The sequence below is a fragment of the Cervus elaphus genome, chromosome 11 (assembly GCF_910594005.1).
Source record: "Cervus elaphus chromosome 11, mCerEla1.1, whole genome shotgun sequence".
NCBI lineage: Eukaryota > Metazoa > Chordata > Mammalia > Artiodactyla > Cervidae > Cervus > Cervus elaphus.
The window spans coordinates 32,900,186-32,913,942 of NC_057825.1; the positions used below are offsets into that span (position 1 = coordinate 32,900,186).

The window sequence follows — 13,757 nt, forward strand, 5'->3', positions numbered from 1 at the left end:
TCTGATAAAAACCACAGAATCCTTGGATTCATGCGGTTCCGCCCTTCTTGGCTCAGAAACTCCTTCTACAGCATCATGGTCCACTCTCTGATAGCCCTCTTCCCGAGACAGCTCAATGGTTAGAGAGCTCTCAGATCTGTCATCTGGCAGTGCAGCCTGGTCCTCGTCCTGCTTCTAAGCACACATCTTTCCTCTTTCACATGGCAGAAAACCTTCCTGGGGGGCAGGCATGCTTCTTAACCCCTCATCTTAGCACCTCCAATGACTAGTACAGTGTCTGGCTGGTACAGAGTGTTTCTCAGTGAATGTTAGATAAGTGACTGAAAAGATGGACAAAGGATGGATGGATGAACCTGTCTTCTGTGATTTTCTTCTCCAGGCTCTCAGCCCCTTGTCACGAGGCAAGATTTAAAGGCCTTTCCCCCGGGAAACCACAAGGCAGGGCTTATTCACGTCCTCTGCAATCAGCATGAGGAATAGTGGAACCCTTGCCCCTCATCTCTCCTGCTCTGATGGCTCTACTTCTATTAATACGACCTAGGATTAGGTCAGCTTTCCTTTCATCTGTAGTTTTCTCTCACTGTTTAGTCATAGTGAGCTCTCAGTGACTAATCCTCCCTTACCTTTTCGGACATGTTGTGTGGTTCAACCATGACTCTCTCTAGCTTGTATAAGAGCACTTGGCTTTTGAATCCAAGACAGGAACTAACATGTACTAAATTTAGCCAATGCAGGAGACATGAGACGTGGGTTTGATCCCTGGGTCAGGAAGATCCCCTGGAGGAGAGCATGACAACTCATTCCAGTATTTCAGTATTCTTAAGCTTCCTGAGCGGTGGTAGTGGTAAAGAACCTGCCACGCTCAGCACTTAGTTTGTGCCTGACACACAGTAGGCACTTAGTAAACATAGGGATTGGATGAATGAATGAACATCTATCTCACTTGATTCTCACAGCTTCCCTTTGAAGTAAGTACTTAGCCTCTTTACACATGCATACATTGAACTCAGAGAGGTTATGCAACCAGCCCAGGGTCACACAGCAGATAACTGAGCTGGGATCTGAGAGCAGGCTTGCCTGACTACTAAACCATTGAATCAAATTGTCATTGAGCTTCTAGTTCTCTGCAGGTGTGACAAGTTCACTCACAGGGCTACAGGTAGATGGTCTGTTGGAGGATATCATTACCTTCTCTGGCAGGTAACTGTTGCCCAGAATGGCAGAAGGAGGAAGATTTGAGGAAGGGGACAGGAAGCTGTGAGAGGGCTAGGGGACTCTGAAGACAACATGAGGGAACAGAGAGGGGGGTGTTTGAAGGCTGATCCAGGCCAGGATGCGGGTCCCCCTTTAAACTCAAAGGAGAGGGCAGCCCAAGGAGAAGGGAAGGCCCCTCTCCCCTGGTCCCACACCTCAGGGCTCCGCCTCTCTCATCCCGCCCCACACTCACTTGTTGCTGAAGACTTTGCTGTAGTTGAAGATCTGAATCTCGAGCATCTCATTGCTGTCGATGCTGCTGGCCACTGGCCACCGGAAGGTCTGGGGAGAGAAGGACAGCTGTGGCCTTGGGTGGAAATGACAGGGAGGGGTGAGGGGAGTGGGAGGGGGCCCCTGATAAGATGGCCCCTCGCATCAGTTTCACAGGGACCAAGCTCACACCTGGAATCTCCTTTAATTCCAGCACCACCTTGCAGCGTGGGTACTACTGTCCAGTCCTTTGTCAAAGATGGTGCTCATAAAGTCCACCAATCTTCCCAAGGTCCTGTGGTCAGGGAGAGAACCTAGAGCCAACCAGAGCTTCTGCCTCAGGCTGGAGCTCCTTCCACTGTCTCCCAGTTGCCTCCCAGTGAGTTTGTACATGGGTGAGGCAACTAGGGCGGGCAGGCTCCAGCACTGTGGGCTGTGAGTTTGGTTCCTGCTGTGTGCAAGGGAAGTTGTAAGCCATTGGCTCTCTCCTGTCAAGGTGGTTCTGATCCTGCCTTATGGGAGGTCCCAGGCTCCCGCATTCAGGTCATGCCCCCTACCCCCCACCCCCCACCCCACCCCCGGAATGTTAACTTCAGGGACAGATTTCAGCACAGTTGGTGTGATTAGGATCAGGCCCACAAAGAGGGGACAGCTGGTCTCCACTCATCATTTCTAAATTTGCCCTCACCACTTGTGTCTTAATTATTGAATCACAATGATGAACAGGAAGTTCAGTGGGATTTTTTTTCCCCTGATGCCCTAGAAATGGCAAGGAGAGCCCAAAACAGAGGCCAAAAGTTACAAAGTACTCCACTCACTAAAGAGAGCTACTAATAGGCAGAACCAGGCACCTCCCTAGGGCTGCTTCAAAGGTGGGCTACCCCAGCCATCACTCCAGTTTTCCTCCTCTTGGCATGTAAAGGAAGATGGGGGAAGGGAAAGCTGGAGTGTCTCACCCCAGGCACAGTGGTTTGTGGCATTTCCCTGGGAGAACAACTCGGAGAGGGAGGTAGCGCCGGAAGGGGAGCCTGGCACCGAGCTCCCAGTGACCTCTGCCCCCGACAGCGGACTGACTGGCCTGTCTCCTTAGCTTCTCAGGAGACCCGTGCAGCACCTGGGGGCAAGGACAGTGGCCATGCAGGAGCCTGGTATGCCACTGCTGGGTGTGTTGACTATGTGGCTTATGCTCTGTGGGTCAAGTGGGTGCTGCGAAGAGAAGTCAGGGTCAAGTTGGCCTGTGGACCCTCCACCCATGGAGGCCTGCTTGAGGGAGGGGTCCTCGACTCCCAGGAGGCTGGGGCAGGAGCTGGGGGTGGGGTGGAGCCAGGTGTCCTAGGTTGGAAATCTACCCCTAGAACCTGTCCACCTGGTGTCCCGTAAGACAGCAGGCCCACCACGTGTCCAGAGGCTTCCAGAGCTGATTGGAGCTCACTAGAGAAGCTGCCAGACTTTCCCTGTGGCTCAACAATAAAGAATCCGCCTGCAATCCAGGAGACACTGGAGATGCTGGTTCGATCCCTGGGTTGGGAAGATCCCCTGGAGGAGGGCATGACAACCCCCTCCAGTATTCTTGCCTGGAGACTCCTGTGGACAGAGGAGCCTGGCGGGCTACAGTCCATGGGGTTGCACAGAGTCGGACGCGACTGAAGCGACTGAGCACGCGGCATGCAGAGAAGTTGCCACACCACCCGGGGGGGCCACGTTCACAGCAGAGACCAAGAATCAGATCAGGTCACACTCCCCTGCCCCCCTCTGGAGTGGGAGGAGGAGGTGGAGGCCAGAGCAGGCGTGCCTGGCCCACTCCATGTCTTGAGCTGTAAGCCTGAGAGAAAGAAGACCAGACGAAACCAGGGAGCCAGGATGGAGTAGTAAACGCTTCTGGACTGGATTTGAATATCAAAATGACCAGAAAGCTCTGAGGTCTGTTCAAGGTGTCGCTGAAGGATGGTATCAAGGGGGATTTGACAAGAGCAGGTGGAAAGCAGCGACTTAAATTTCATTTTTATAACCCACGAAATTCAGAATGCACAAAAGGCTAGTAAAAAAGAATAACAATAGAATACTAATAATTTGTAGAGAACTTTTCATTATGTGGGTCTGAATGCTTTAGATGCATGAATTCATGAGTCATCACAACCACCCAAGAGGTTGGTCACGCCTTCTCCATTCTATAGCCAGAGGAACGAGGGCTCAGAGAAGTAACAGGACGCCATTGTTAGTGGCCCAGCAAGCGCTGGGGGAGGCTCCTGAGGGCCCACCCCACAAGAGTGCCGCTTCAGAGCTGCTCTTCATTCTCTACTGGGGATTCAGGGGCTGGTGGGGGGGACCGGGCCAGCCTGGCAGGTCACCGCCCAGTGTGGGCAGGGCCTGTCACAGCTTTCATGTCCCCTCTCTCCGGGGCTGGCCAAGGCCCGGAGAGACCCCCTGACACCCCCATGGTCAGTTGGAGCGGGCAGATGAGGGAGGAAGAAGCAGAGAAAGGAGGGGACAGGGGATGGGGAGGGAGAGGGCTCTGAGAGGGGTGTGGGGAGGACTTTGGGGGTCTTGTACCCAGAAGGAAGAGGAGTGGGAAGGGGAGGCTGGGAGGCAACCTGGCCGCCCGCAGGCCCATTAATCTGCTTTGCTCCTGCATCTGGAGGCTTCCGACTCAGTCAAGGGTGTGGTTTTCTTCATGAAGTTGCTGTTATTGGGCTGCAGAGAAATAACCCAGCAAGGCAAAGGCTTAATCATTAGCCACGGTGCAGGGAAGAGAGGGCCTGGGTTGGGGGGCACCAAGGTTTTGGTTTTCTTAGAACAAAGGGGAATGGGTGTTTGAGCCACCTGAGGGTCTGTGTGTTGGATTTTGGCACCTGATGGAGGGAAGGGGTGGGAGAAAAAGGAACTGTGGAAGGGGGTGTTGAAGATTGACACGGTAAATACAAAGAGACGGGAATGGCTACCAGCTCCAGGATTTTTGCCTAGAGAATTCCATGAACAGAGGAACCTCAACGGCTGCAGTCCATTGGGTCCAAAGAGTTGGACTCAACTGAGCAACTAAGCATACACAACACACACACAACACACACACAGAGGAACTGGGAAACAGCAAGTCATTAAAAAATGGGGGACCTGAGGGGGACACAGCTTGTGGCTTCCACTTGCCCATTCCAGACACTGGCTTGCCTCGTGGTCAGGGTGCAGTTTACTGGGTCACCAGGGCCTACAGGGAAAAGCAGGCCACCATCATGGACCCATTTGCTGAGCAAAGATGAGGGGAGTCAGTGAGGGTCGGAGGGGTGCCTCCCTGATGGGAGGTGAGACTCCAGAGGAGGCCCACCCGGACACCCTTTCAGGAATTCTTCAGCTGAGAGAACATGTTTAGCATTTCCAAGAAGGAGTCTCCACTGAGCCCAGATATCCCACAGAAGCCTGAGAAATGTGAAAATGTAGATGATTTGAGTCACAGAGCGTTGGGGTGGTTTGTTACGCAGCCCCTGCTGACTGTGACATTCCCCCATGCTATCTGTGCCTCTCTCTAGGAGGCAGCCTCATGTCAGGGAGGTCTGTCATCAGTGGCAGAGCTGGTTCCATGCCTGGGCCTTGTTCTCCACACACCAGCCCCCTCCCTTCCCACTGTCCCCAGAATTCCTGGGATAGCGTGACTGTCCCGCTCAGCAGTTCAGGGCCTGAGCAGAGGCCACAGGGCTCCCTGGGGTCTCTGCACTCAGCCTGCCACATGGAGGGCACTCAACAAAGAGGCCTCACATGGCTGCCTCGATAGCAGGGCTGTCCTTGCTGGCCTGAGGGTATGGCCGGGCTAGTTCCCCTCTCCACATCTCCTCCCCTTCCTCCAGAGAGTGAGGGTGACGTCCCAGGACTGCTTCTGGGGGTTCCCGTGAGGCTGGTGAGGCATTGGCACAGAACCCTAATCAACATGGCGCCTCATTATAGTGAATTGTACTGTGTTGCTGCTCCTTCCAGGAGCCGGGATAAGGCCTGGCATCCTGGGGATGGACACTGCAGGGACTGCAGGGGCCTGCTGGGGACAGAGCCTCTCTCCAGCCTGAGGTAGCACCAACATGCTTCTCTTCCTGCAGCCACAGCCGTAGAGGGTTGTACCTTCTAACTCTGGAGATGCCTTGAAATCAGTGGCCTAGCGACTCAGCCAAGGGAGCCCACACATCATCTAAGGTCCCACCTCATGTCAGCCTCCAAACTCTCCAGGTAGTCGCTGAGCCAAACACTGCCACTCCAGTTGTCATGAGCCAGCAAGACCCACGCAGGGGCAATGTTTGCTGAGTACCTTCTATGTTTGCTAAACACCTCCTCTGTGCTGGGCTCTGTGTGGGGAAGCAGGGGTGTCTCTTGGGAGCTCCTGAGTAGTTCTGAAGATAGACACAGACCTGAAATTGCAGCCTGTGATGGGAACATTGACAGAAGTAAGGTGGCAAGCATTAGGGATGGGTGGGGAAGAGGAAAGAGCACTAGTGGTAAAGAACCTGCCTGACAATGCAGGAGACAAAAGAGATGTAGGTTTGATCCCTGGGTCGGGAAGATCCCCCAGAGGAAGGCATGGCAACCCACTCCAGTATTCTTGCCTGGAAAATTCCATGGACCAAGGAGCCTGGTGGGCTACAGTCCTTAGGGTCACAAAGATTTGGACACGATTGAAGTGACTTAGCACGCATGCACGCATGAGGAAAGAGGACCTCTGTCTGGAGTGTGGAACTGTGACCCAGTTCACTTGCTCTAGGCTTGGCCATGACCTGGCAGGTGACGGCCAGGGCGGTGGAGTTCTGCATCCTATCAGCCCCAGTGATCTAGGACTCCACGGAAAGGTTTCCCTGATGTGGGCTGGAGAATGACCTGGGTTATCCTGGGCTTCATCAAATAAGTTTGAAACCATCCTAAATCAGCAAGGTAGTGTCCTTAAAGGGACAGTCCTCTAGATTTTTTAGGGGGAAGATATTAGGATGTGTTGCAAAGCTGAAGGGTGCAATGGAAAGAGACCTCTTTAACTAAGTTAAAGACCCAAGTCTCAAGCTGGGTTCATTCTTTTGTTCATTCTTTGACTCAGCAATATTTCCCTGAGCCCTGTGCCAGGCCAGTAATGGACCAGACAGGTGTTTTCCTGACCCACGTTGCTCACAGTCCACGTCTTCCAGGTACAAGCAAAGTGGGAAGATGAGATCTGACCCTCCACCCCCCGCCCCCAGGCTGATGACCTCTCCTCTGGGCTCAGAAGGCTCATACTGTATCTTTTTTGTTCTAGGTCCATCTCCCCACTGGACTGAGCCCTTTGAGGGCAGGGCTGAGCCTTGTCCACTTTGCAAGTGGCCATCGGCTCTGGAATTAGACTTCAGTTCAAATCCTCATGTGCTACTCATTGCCTAGGGAAATGCCCACTCAGTGCATTGCAGTGAGATATAAGGCTCAAGTGAGCTCTCAGCCTGGCTCAGTACATCACAGCGGCTCTTATTCCTACAAGTACTATTGTTATTCTGGCCTCTCTTAGGGAGTCTGGTCCTCAGAGAACATGGTTAAGGCCAAAACAAGATGGCTAGAAGTAGGCTAGGGGTGGCCATTCCCCTTCCCCTCCCACCCTCCTCCCCGGGGCCTCCGCTGGCTGCTGGCCTGGCACAAAGGCTGTCTCTCTCTCTCTTTAACTTGGAAAGTTAAAGACCCAAGTCGCAAGTTGGGTTCATTCTTTTGTTCATTCTTTGACTCAGCAACATTTCCCTGAGCCCTGTGCCAGGCCAGTAATGGGCCAGACAGGTGTGTCTGGTCCACCAGGGAGTAATACTTCTCTCTCTAGCTTCTCCATGGTTGTAAGTTAAATGTAGGATCTCAGGTTCCAGCCTTTGGGAAAGGAGACACCAAGGCCAGGCTCTGTTTCCACCATTGTTGTACAGCGCATTGTCTTTCTGTCAGTCCCCAGTCCCCCAATTCAGGCTTGTCAGCCCCACCTGCTGTGGGCCCTCTCATCCTTTTCTGAGCAGAGGCGGGAGGGACATCTGTTTTCACGTCTTTCATTTCATTTTCAGCCATGCCACATTTCTGGAAGGCAGGGAGAACAAGGAGTCTGTTCCTATTTTTCTGAAGGGGAATCTGAGGCTTGGAGAGGTTTAGTGGCCAGCCCAAGATCTCAGAATTTATCAAATCCAGGGCTCATGACTCCCAGGCCAATGTATTTATACCTCACCGAGCTGGTTCCCAAAGGCCCTGGGTACAATCAGAGTGAGAAAAAGGAGTTCCTGGGAAGCCAAGAGGCCTTTGGAGGTTTTGCAAGGGGCAGTGAGGTTTCCTTTCTCAAGCTTTTTCTGGAACCACTGACAGGCCAGTTCTTTCAGGAATCAGCCAGGAGAGTCTAGGACTTGTCCATTCCAGGATGGGGAGACAGGTCCAAGTGTGGGTGCAGTCCAGGCTATTTGGAGAGATCTCTGGGCTCTGCCTGATCAGGAGGTGGGAGGGTAGCCTCCCTGCTCTGTGTGTGTCCTGCTGACCAGTGGTAGCCAGGCTGCGAACTGCTTTTCAGAAGGAGAAAGGGAGGCAGGACTGTGGAGAGACCCCAGCAAGACCTTGCAGGGGCGATGGGGGGCGGGCCAAGCAGCTTTCTACTCTGCATTCAAAGGGGGCTTAGAATCTCATCTAAGCCTGGATTTAGAACCCTGTCTTTGCCACTTGCAGCTATCACCTTGGGAAGGAGACATACTCTCTGAGCCTGAGTTTCCTCACCCGTGGGTTGCTGTGGAGCCTGGATGGATGAGGCTTCGCTAAGGACACAGCGTGGTGCGGCTGTGGGAAACTGCTGCTGTGATCCTCCCCCGGGGCTGCCCACCAGGGAAGTGATGGGCAAGTCCCTGTCGTGTGGCGGGCCCTGGGCCCTGCAGGTCACTTAGCATCCGTGCCCCATTCCACCAAGTGCCAGTGCGTTCCCCACTGTGATAACTGGCAACTTCCCTGTCGACCCATGGGTGGGTGTAAATTTCCCCAGGTGAGAACCGCTTCTCCCCACCTCGAGGCTGCTATCTGATCCAGGCACGTGCTTTCACTCATAACTCCCTGGCTTCCACCCCTTCCTGGTGTCTCCACACTGGCCTGGAGGCTCCCAGTGCCCAGGTTTCTGCAGGGATCTGTATGTGCTCTTGCATCTGCTTCTCTCTTTGGGGGGCATCTCTACCTGGACCCACACACACCAGGTGCTCAGAACTTGGTCCCATGCTCAGGGCAGCAGGACTGACCCCCCCCTCCCCCGCCCCGTGCTGGGCAGCACTGGGAGGAGGAAGGACATGGTGATTAACTTGGAATGTCATGTATACCCAGGGCTCAGGTGTCCTAGGGTGCAGTTAATGGAAAATAGTGATGGTGTCCTTAGAAGGGGCATCGGGTTGCTGTTCACAGGCTGGAGGCCCGGGTGGACATGTCCCCCGGGAGATTTGGTGAGAAGGAGGGAGTCGCAGGCTCTGCCCAGCTGACCGGAGGGGCAGAGGCCCAGGGAGGCAGAGCTGAGAGATGGAGCCGGGCTGCCTGCATCCTAACCCAACCAGGCCCTCCACCTTGGGGCTCTGCCTGAAGAGGGGATGAGGGGAAGGAACGGGGGGTTGTACGGTGGGGCTTGTCTGAGGCCAAGATACCAGGCTTGTGTGTGTGTGTGTTAGTTGCTCAGTTGTGTCCAACTCTTTGTGACCCCCATGGACAGTAGCCCACCAGGCTCCTCTGTTCATGGGATTTTCCAGGCAAGAATACTGGAGTGGGTTGCTATTCCCTTCTCCAGATCTTCCTGACCCAGGGATTGAACCTGGGTCTCCCATACTACAAGCAGATTCTTTACCATCTGAGCCACCAGGGAATAATCCCTCATTTTGATCATGGCTTTACACAGAGACTTCATACTCATTATCAGCTCCATTTGACAAATATGGTCACCGAGGCTTAGAAAGTGAGGCTGGAAGTCACGCAGCCAGGAGGCAGAGAAGGCGAGGACAGAACTCTCACTGGGGAGGGTACAGCTTGGGGGCTGTGATGATCCTTGGTGGCCTGAGCCCAGGTGGGGAGGTTGAGTCCGTGTTCCCTGTGCCGACAGCTCTGGGCCTGCGGACACAGCTATACCGTGTGGGATGGGCCCAGAGTGAGGATGAGACAGCAGCTCTCCAATCACACCTGGAGTTTGCTTAGCTAAACGCTAATCTCAAAGGGAGCAGGCTGCCACAAGGCCTTGCCCAGCCCAAACAGAGCCAGATGTGAGCAGCAAGGCCCAGGAAAGATGGGGTAAGTTCTTCTGGGATCAAGTGGAGCTTCTGCTTCATGCCTAGATGGTGACTTAGGATGGCTGCTTCTCACCCCAAGGTCAACCCTGTAGGAACTAGAGAGGCAAGAGGGAAATACGGATTCTAGGAAGTGACAGACAGACAAGCAGATGGGGGAAGCCCAGGGAGATCAAAGGCTGTGGAGCTGACACATGAGTTGTGGGGAGGAGAGGGGGGAGCAGAAGCAGCCGTGGGAGAGCAGGTTGGAGGAAATCTTCCCAAGTTCTGTTCTTATCGCTCCCTGGCATTACTCTGGGACAATGGCTGCTTGCTCCTTGACTGATAAAATTGTGACATAAACCCTACTGGGATGAGGTTTAATACAAATTGCTGTTGATAGACCAGCTGCCTCATACCTCTTTTCATTGAACCCCCAGAGCTAGTTTGTTAAAAAGTCTTGCATGCCTTCTGTCAACCACATCTCTCCTTTAAGGCTTAGAGATGAGACCCTGACTCTTTCTGTGGTGACTGGCCACCCCCTGCCACCCTGGTGCTCTTGCCTGCCCTTCAGCCCCTACAGACTGACAGCAGCCTCTGATGGCTGCTCAGTACTCATTACCAGAGTGCTGACACCAAGGGAGCTCAAACAGAGCAAAGTAAAGAGATGGGGAGAGTATCTCGTCTATAAAAGAAAGACAACACACTGAACTGTACAACTGGAGCAGGATCATTAGAATGAATGGTCCATAAAAATAGGTATCAGCAATACGAAACAAGTTCAAGGAGTCATAAGGAAAAAGAACATCAGTAACCTGGAAGATCCATTTGAAGAACTCCCTCAGAAGACAACAGGAAAGGATGACTGAACAACAACAACAACAGAACAGAAAAGCTAAGAAATGGAGCTTAAGTAGTACTGACGTCTGATCACAGGAACTGAAGCAGCAAGGACACTATAAAAACTGAATGTTTGAAAAAAATAATGGAGATGGAATTTTCTACGATAAGTGAAAGCTGAAAGGCCTTAGATTTGAAAGAGCTCACAAAATAGTGCACAACAGGAAATATCAGGAAACCCATAATTGGACAAAATATATTAAAACTTAAGAACTTCAAAGATAAATGAATTGTATTTTATTTCCCAGAGAGAAAAGATCACCCACCAATGGACAAGAATCAGTGACCATTGAATTTCCCACCAGGAATAGGGAATGATATTTTTGAAACTGTGAAGGAAAGAACTTCAAGCTTAAAATTTCACATCTAGTGAAATTCTCATTCAGATTTGAAGAAATAAGAAATACATTCTCAGATTTATATAGCTTTAGAAAGTTTGCTACATAAAGATTCAAATTAAAAATGCTTTTGGAGGAGGTACTCAAATAAGAAGAAAAATAATTCCAAGAGATACTTCAAAAGATATGAGAAGTAAAGGTGATCAAGTATCGTGGTAAAGACTATTGTCTTCCAAAAGAACAAAGATGGCTAGGACAAATGAAGGAAAAAGGGAACACACAATCATAAGAAACTAGAATTAAAATTCTAATCTAGATAATATCAGCATTAGGATGTGGACTGAAGTGGGAAAATCAAAGAAGCATGAGGGAGTATTAAGGGACTTGTCATATTAAGAGAAATTATAATTACTTATTTGTTTGAGTGCTCAGTAGAATTACATGAATATGAGTATGGAAGGGTGGCTACCTTGAAAACAAAAATAGAATGCATAGCTTTCCAACTAACAAGAAAAATTCCATTTACCCGATTGAAAGCTAGAAAGTAGGGGAAAACAAGAAACAGAAATTATGGTTAATGGAAAATATAAAATAAGATGGTGGTAGAAATAAGCCTTATAGTAATACCAATTTCAGAGGTAAATGGATTAAACTAATCAATTAAATCACAGAGATTCTCATATTGGAGGAAAAAAATAAGATCTAATAATATATGCCTTAGGAAGACACATTTGACTTTAAAAACATAGTATTATTGAAAATAAGAGCATGAAATAATACATACTAAGAAATTAAAATGATTGAAAAAGATATACCAGGCAAACTAAATGAAATGGCTGAGATAACAACTTGAATATCTGATAAAGTGGAAATTAATGCAAAAACAACATAAAAGACAAAGAAAGACATTAAATACTGGTAGAAGGAAAAATAAGCAAGATGATACAGCCATAATGAATGCAACAGGCAATTGGTAAGTTTCAAATCACATCAAGCAACAACTGATAGAACTGGAGGGGGAAAACTATAAATCAATAATTGTAGCAGTAGATTTTATTACATCGTTATTGAAATTGATAGATCAAGCAGAGAAAAATAAACAGGACCTCTGAAAAAATGAATCATATTAATAATAAGCTTGACCTTATATAATATAAACACAAGTTTATACTGAGTTACAGATAGAACCCCACACTGAACAAATTCCTTTTAAACAGAAGGAGCATTGATGACCTCAAATTAAGGCCATAAGAAAAGTCTCAGTAAATTCCAAAGGATCAATATCATACAGACTCTGTTCTTTGATCATAATGCAATAAAACTAGAAGTGAATAAAATAAAGAGCTATAATTTCACAAATATATTTGGAAACTAACAACACATTATTGTATAACTCTTGGGTTTAAAAAGAAAATCATAAAGGAATGTAAGAAATATTTAAAAACAAGTAATAATGAAGATATTATATGTAAATGTTTATAGAATACAGTTCAAACTGTACATAGAGCAAAATTTGAATACATTTATTAAGGAACAAGAAAAGTTAAAAATAAAGGCTTCATACTCAAGAAGTTAGGAAAAGAGCCACAGAGTAGAATAAAATAAATAGACAGAAGGGAAATAATTAAGAATAGGGCAGAAATCAATGAAATGGAGAACAACAACAGGGAAGATTAATGAAGCCAAAAGCTGGTTCCTTATAAAGATTAATAAGATAAACAAATCTTTAGCAAGAGATTTTCTTTCTTTCTGACCAAGAAAAACAGAGAGAAGACACAAATATATGAAATACGGAATAAAAAGAGGGAAATAACTATGTGCTGTGCTTAGTCATTCAGTCATGTCTGACTCTTCCTGACCCAATGGACTGTAGCCCACCAGGCTCCTCTGTCCATAGGGATTCTCAGACAAGAATACCGGAGTGGGTTGCCATGCCGTCCTCCAGGGGATCTTCCCACCCCAGGGATCAAACCCAGGTCTCCCGCATTATAGGCAGATTCTTCACTGTCTGAGCCATGAGGGAAGCTCAGGAATACTGGAGTGGGTAGCCTATCCCTTCTCCAAGGGGTCTTCCCGACCCAGGTTCCAAAGAACAAAACAACTTCCTGGGAAGACACAGTGAGAGAAATAGTCCACTAACTCTTGGAGAGGAAGGGGTGAGGTCTGGGTGAGACTGTATTTGTGGGAAGCCAGGTCAATTAGCAAGGGCTTCCTTATGCCCAGGGAACATGGGAAGGGAAACCACTCTAGGCCTGTTGAATGGACCCATTGGCCCTTCTCTGAGCCAGTCACTCCACATGGGGATCTCCTGTACAGAGGTCCCTGAGAGGGGTGTGGGTGGAGGGGACAAGAAGGTGCCTCCACAGCTCCCAACATTGCCTCCTCCCAGGAAGCAGGGAGCTCTGGACAGGCCGCTCCTCCACCTACCTGCCCGCCCCCTCCATTGTGCGGGCCCAGTGCACACCCAGGAAGCAGGGAGGTGCTGGTTCCCCTCTGGGCAGGGACTTGTGCTGCCCCAAGGGCTTCCTACCTCATCGAAGTCAGCCACATCCTCACAGCTCTCCAGGACCCGGGAGTAGAAGGACTGCCCTGGTGGGGAAAAGAGGAAATTATAGTCAGCCCTCCCTGGACAGCAAATTGCTTATTTAAAAAACCCCAAACACTGTTCTTTTATTTGTAAATGGACAAAAATCTCAAACCATTAAGAGTGGTTAGCAGTGGGCAGGGGAAGTGAGAAGATATTGAAAGCATCATGGCTTTGATTTGTTTTTTTACTGTTACCACTTGAGTTTGACATTTTCAGTGACTGTGCTTCTTTTATAACTGAAAGAAT

At 49.7% G+C, this 13,757-nt stretch overlaps 1 protein-coding gene across 1 annotated transcript in view; it reads right to left on the reverse strand.

Moving 5' to 3' along the window:
• The window catches only part of OTOF (otoferlin), a 91,375-nt gene that overhangs the window by 61,576 nt on the left and 16,042 nt on the right, over window positions 1–13,757 (reverse strand). The window contains exons 2-3 of the mRNA XM_043917743.1: window positions 13,455–13,513; window positions 1,448–1,536 (exon numbers count right to left, since the gene is read on the reverse strand). Coding sequence (XP_043773678.1) covers window positions 1,448–1,536; window positions 13,455–13,513 — 148 coding nt within the window. The remainder of the gene's footprint in view (window positions 1–1,447; window positions 1,537–13,454; window positions 13,514–13,757) is intronic.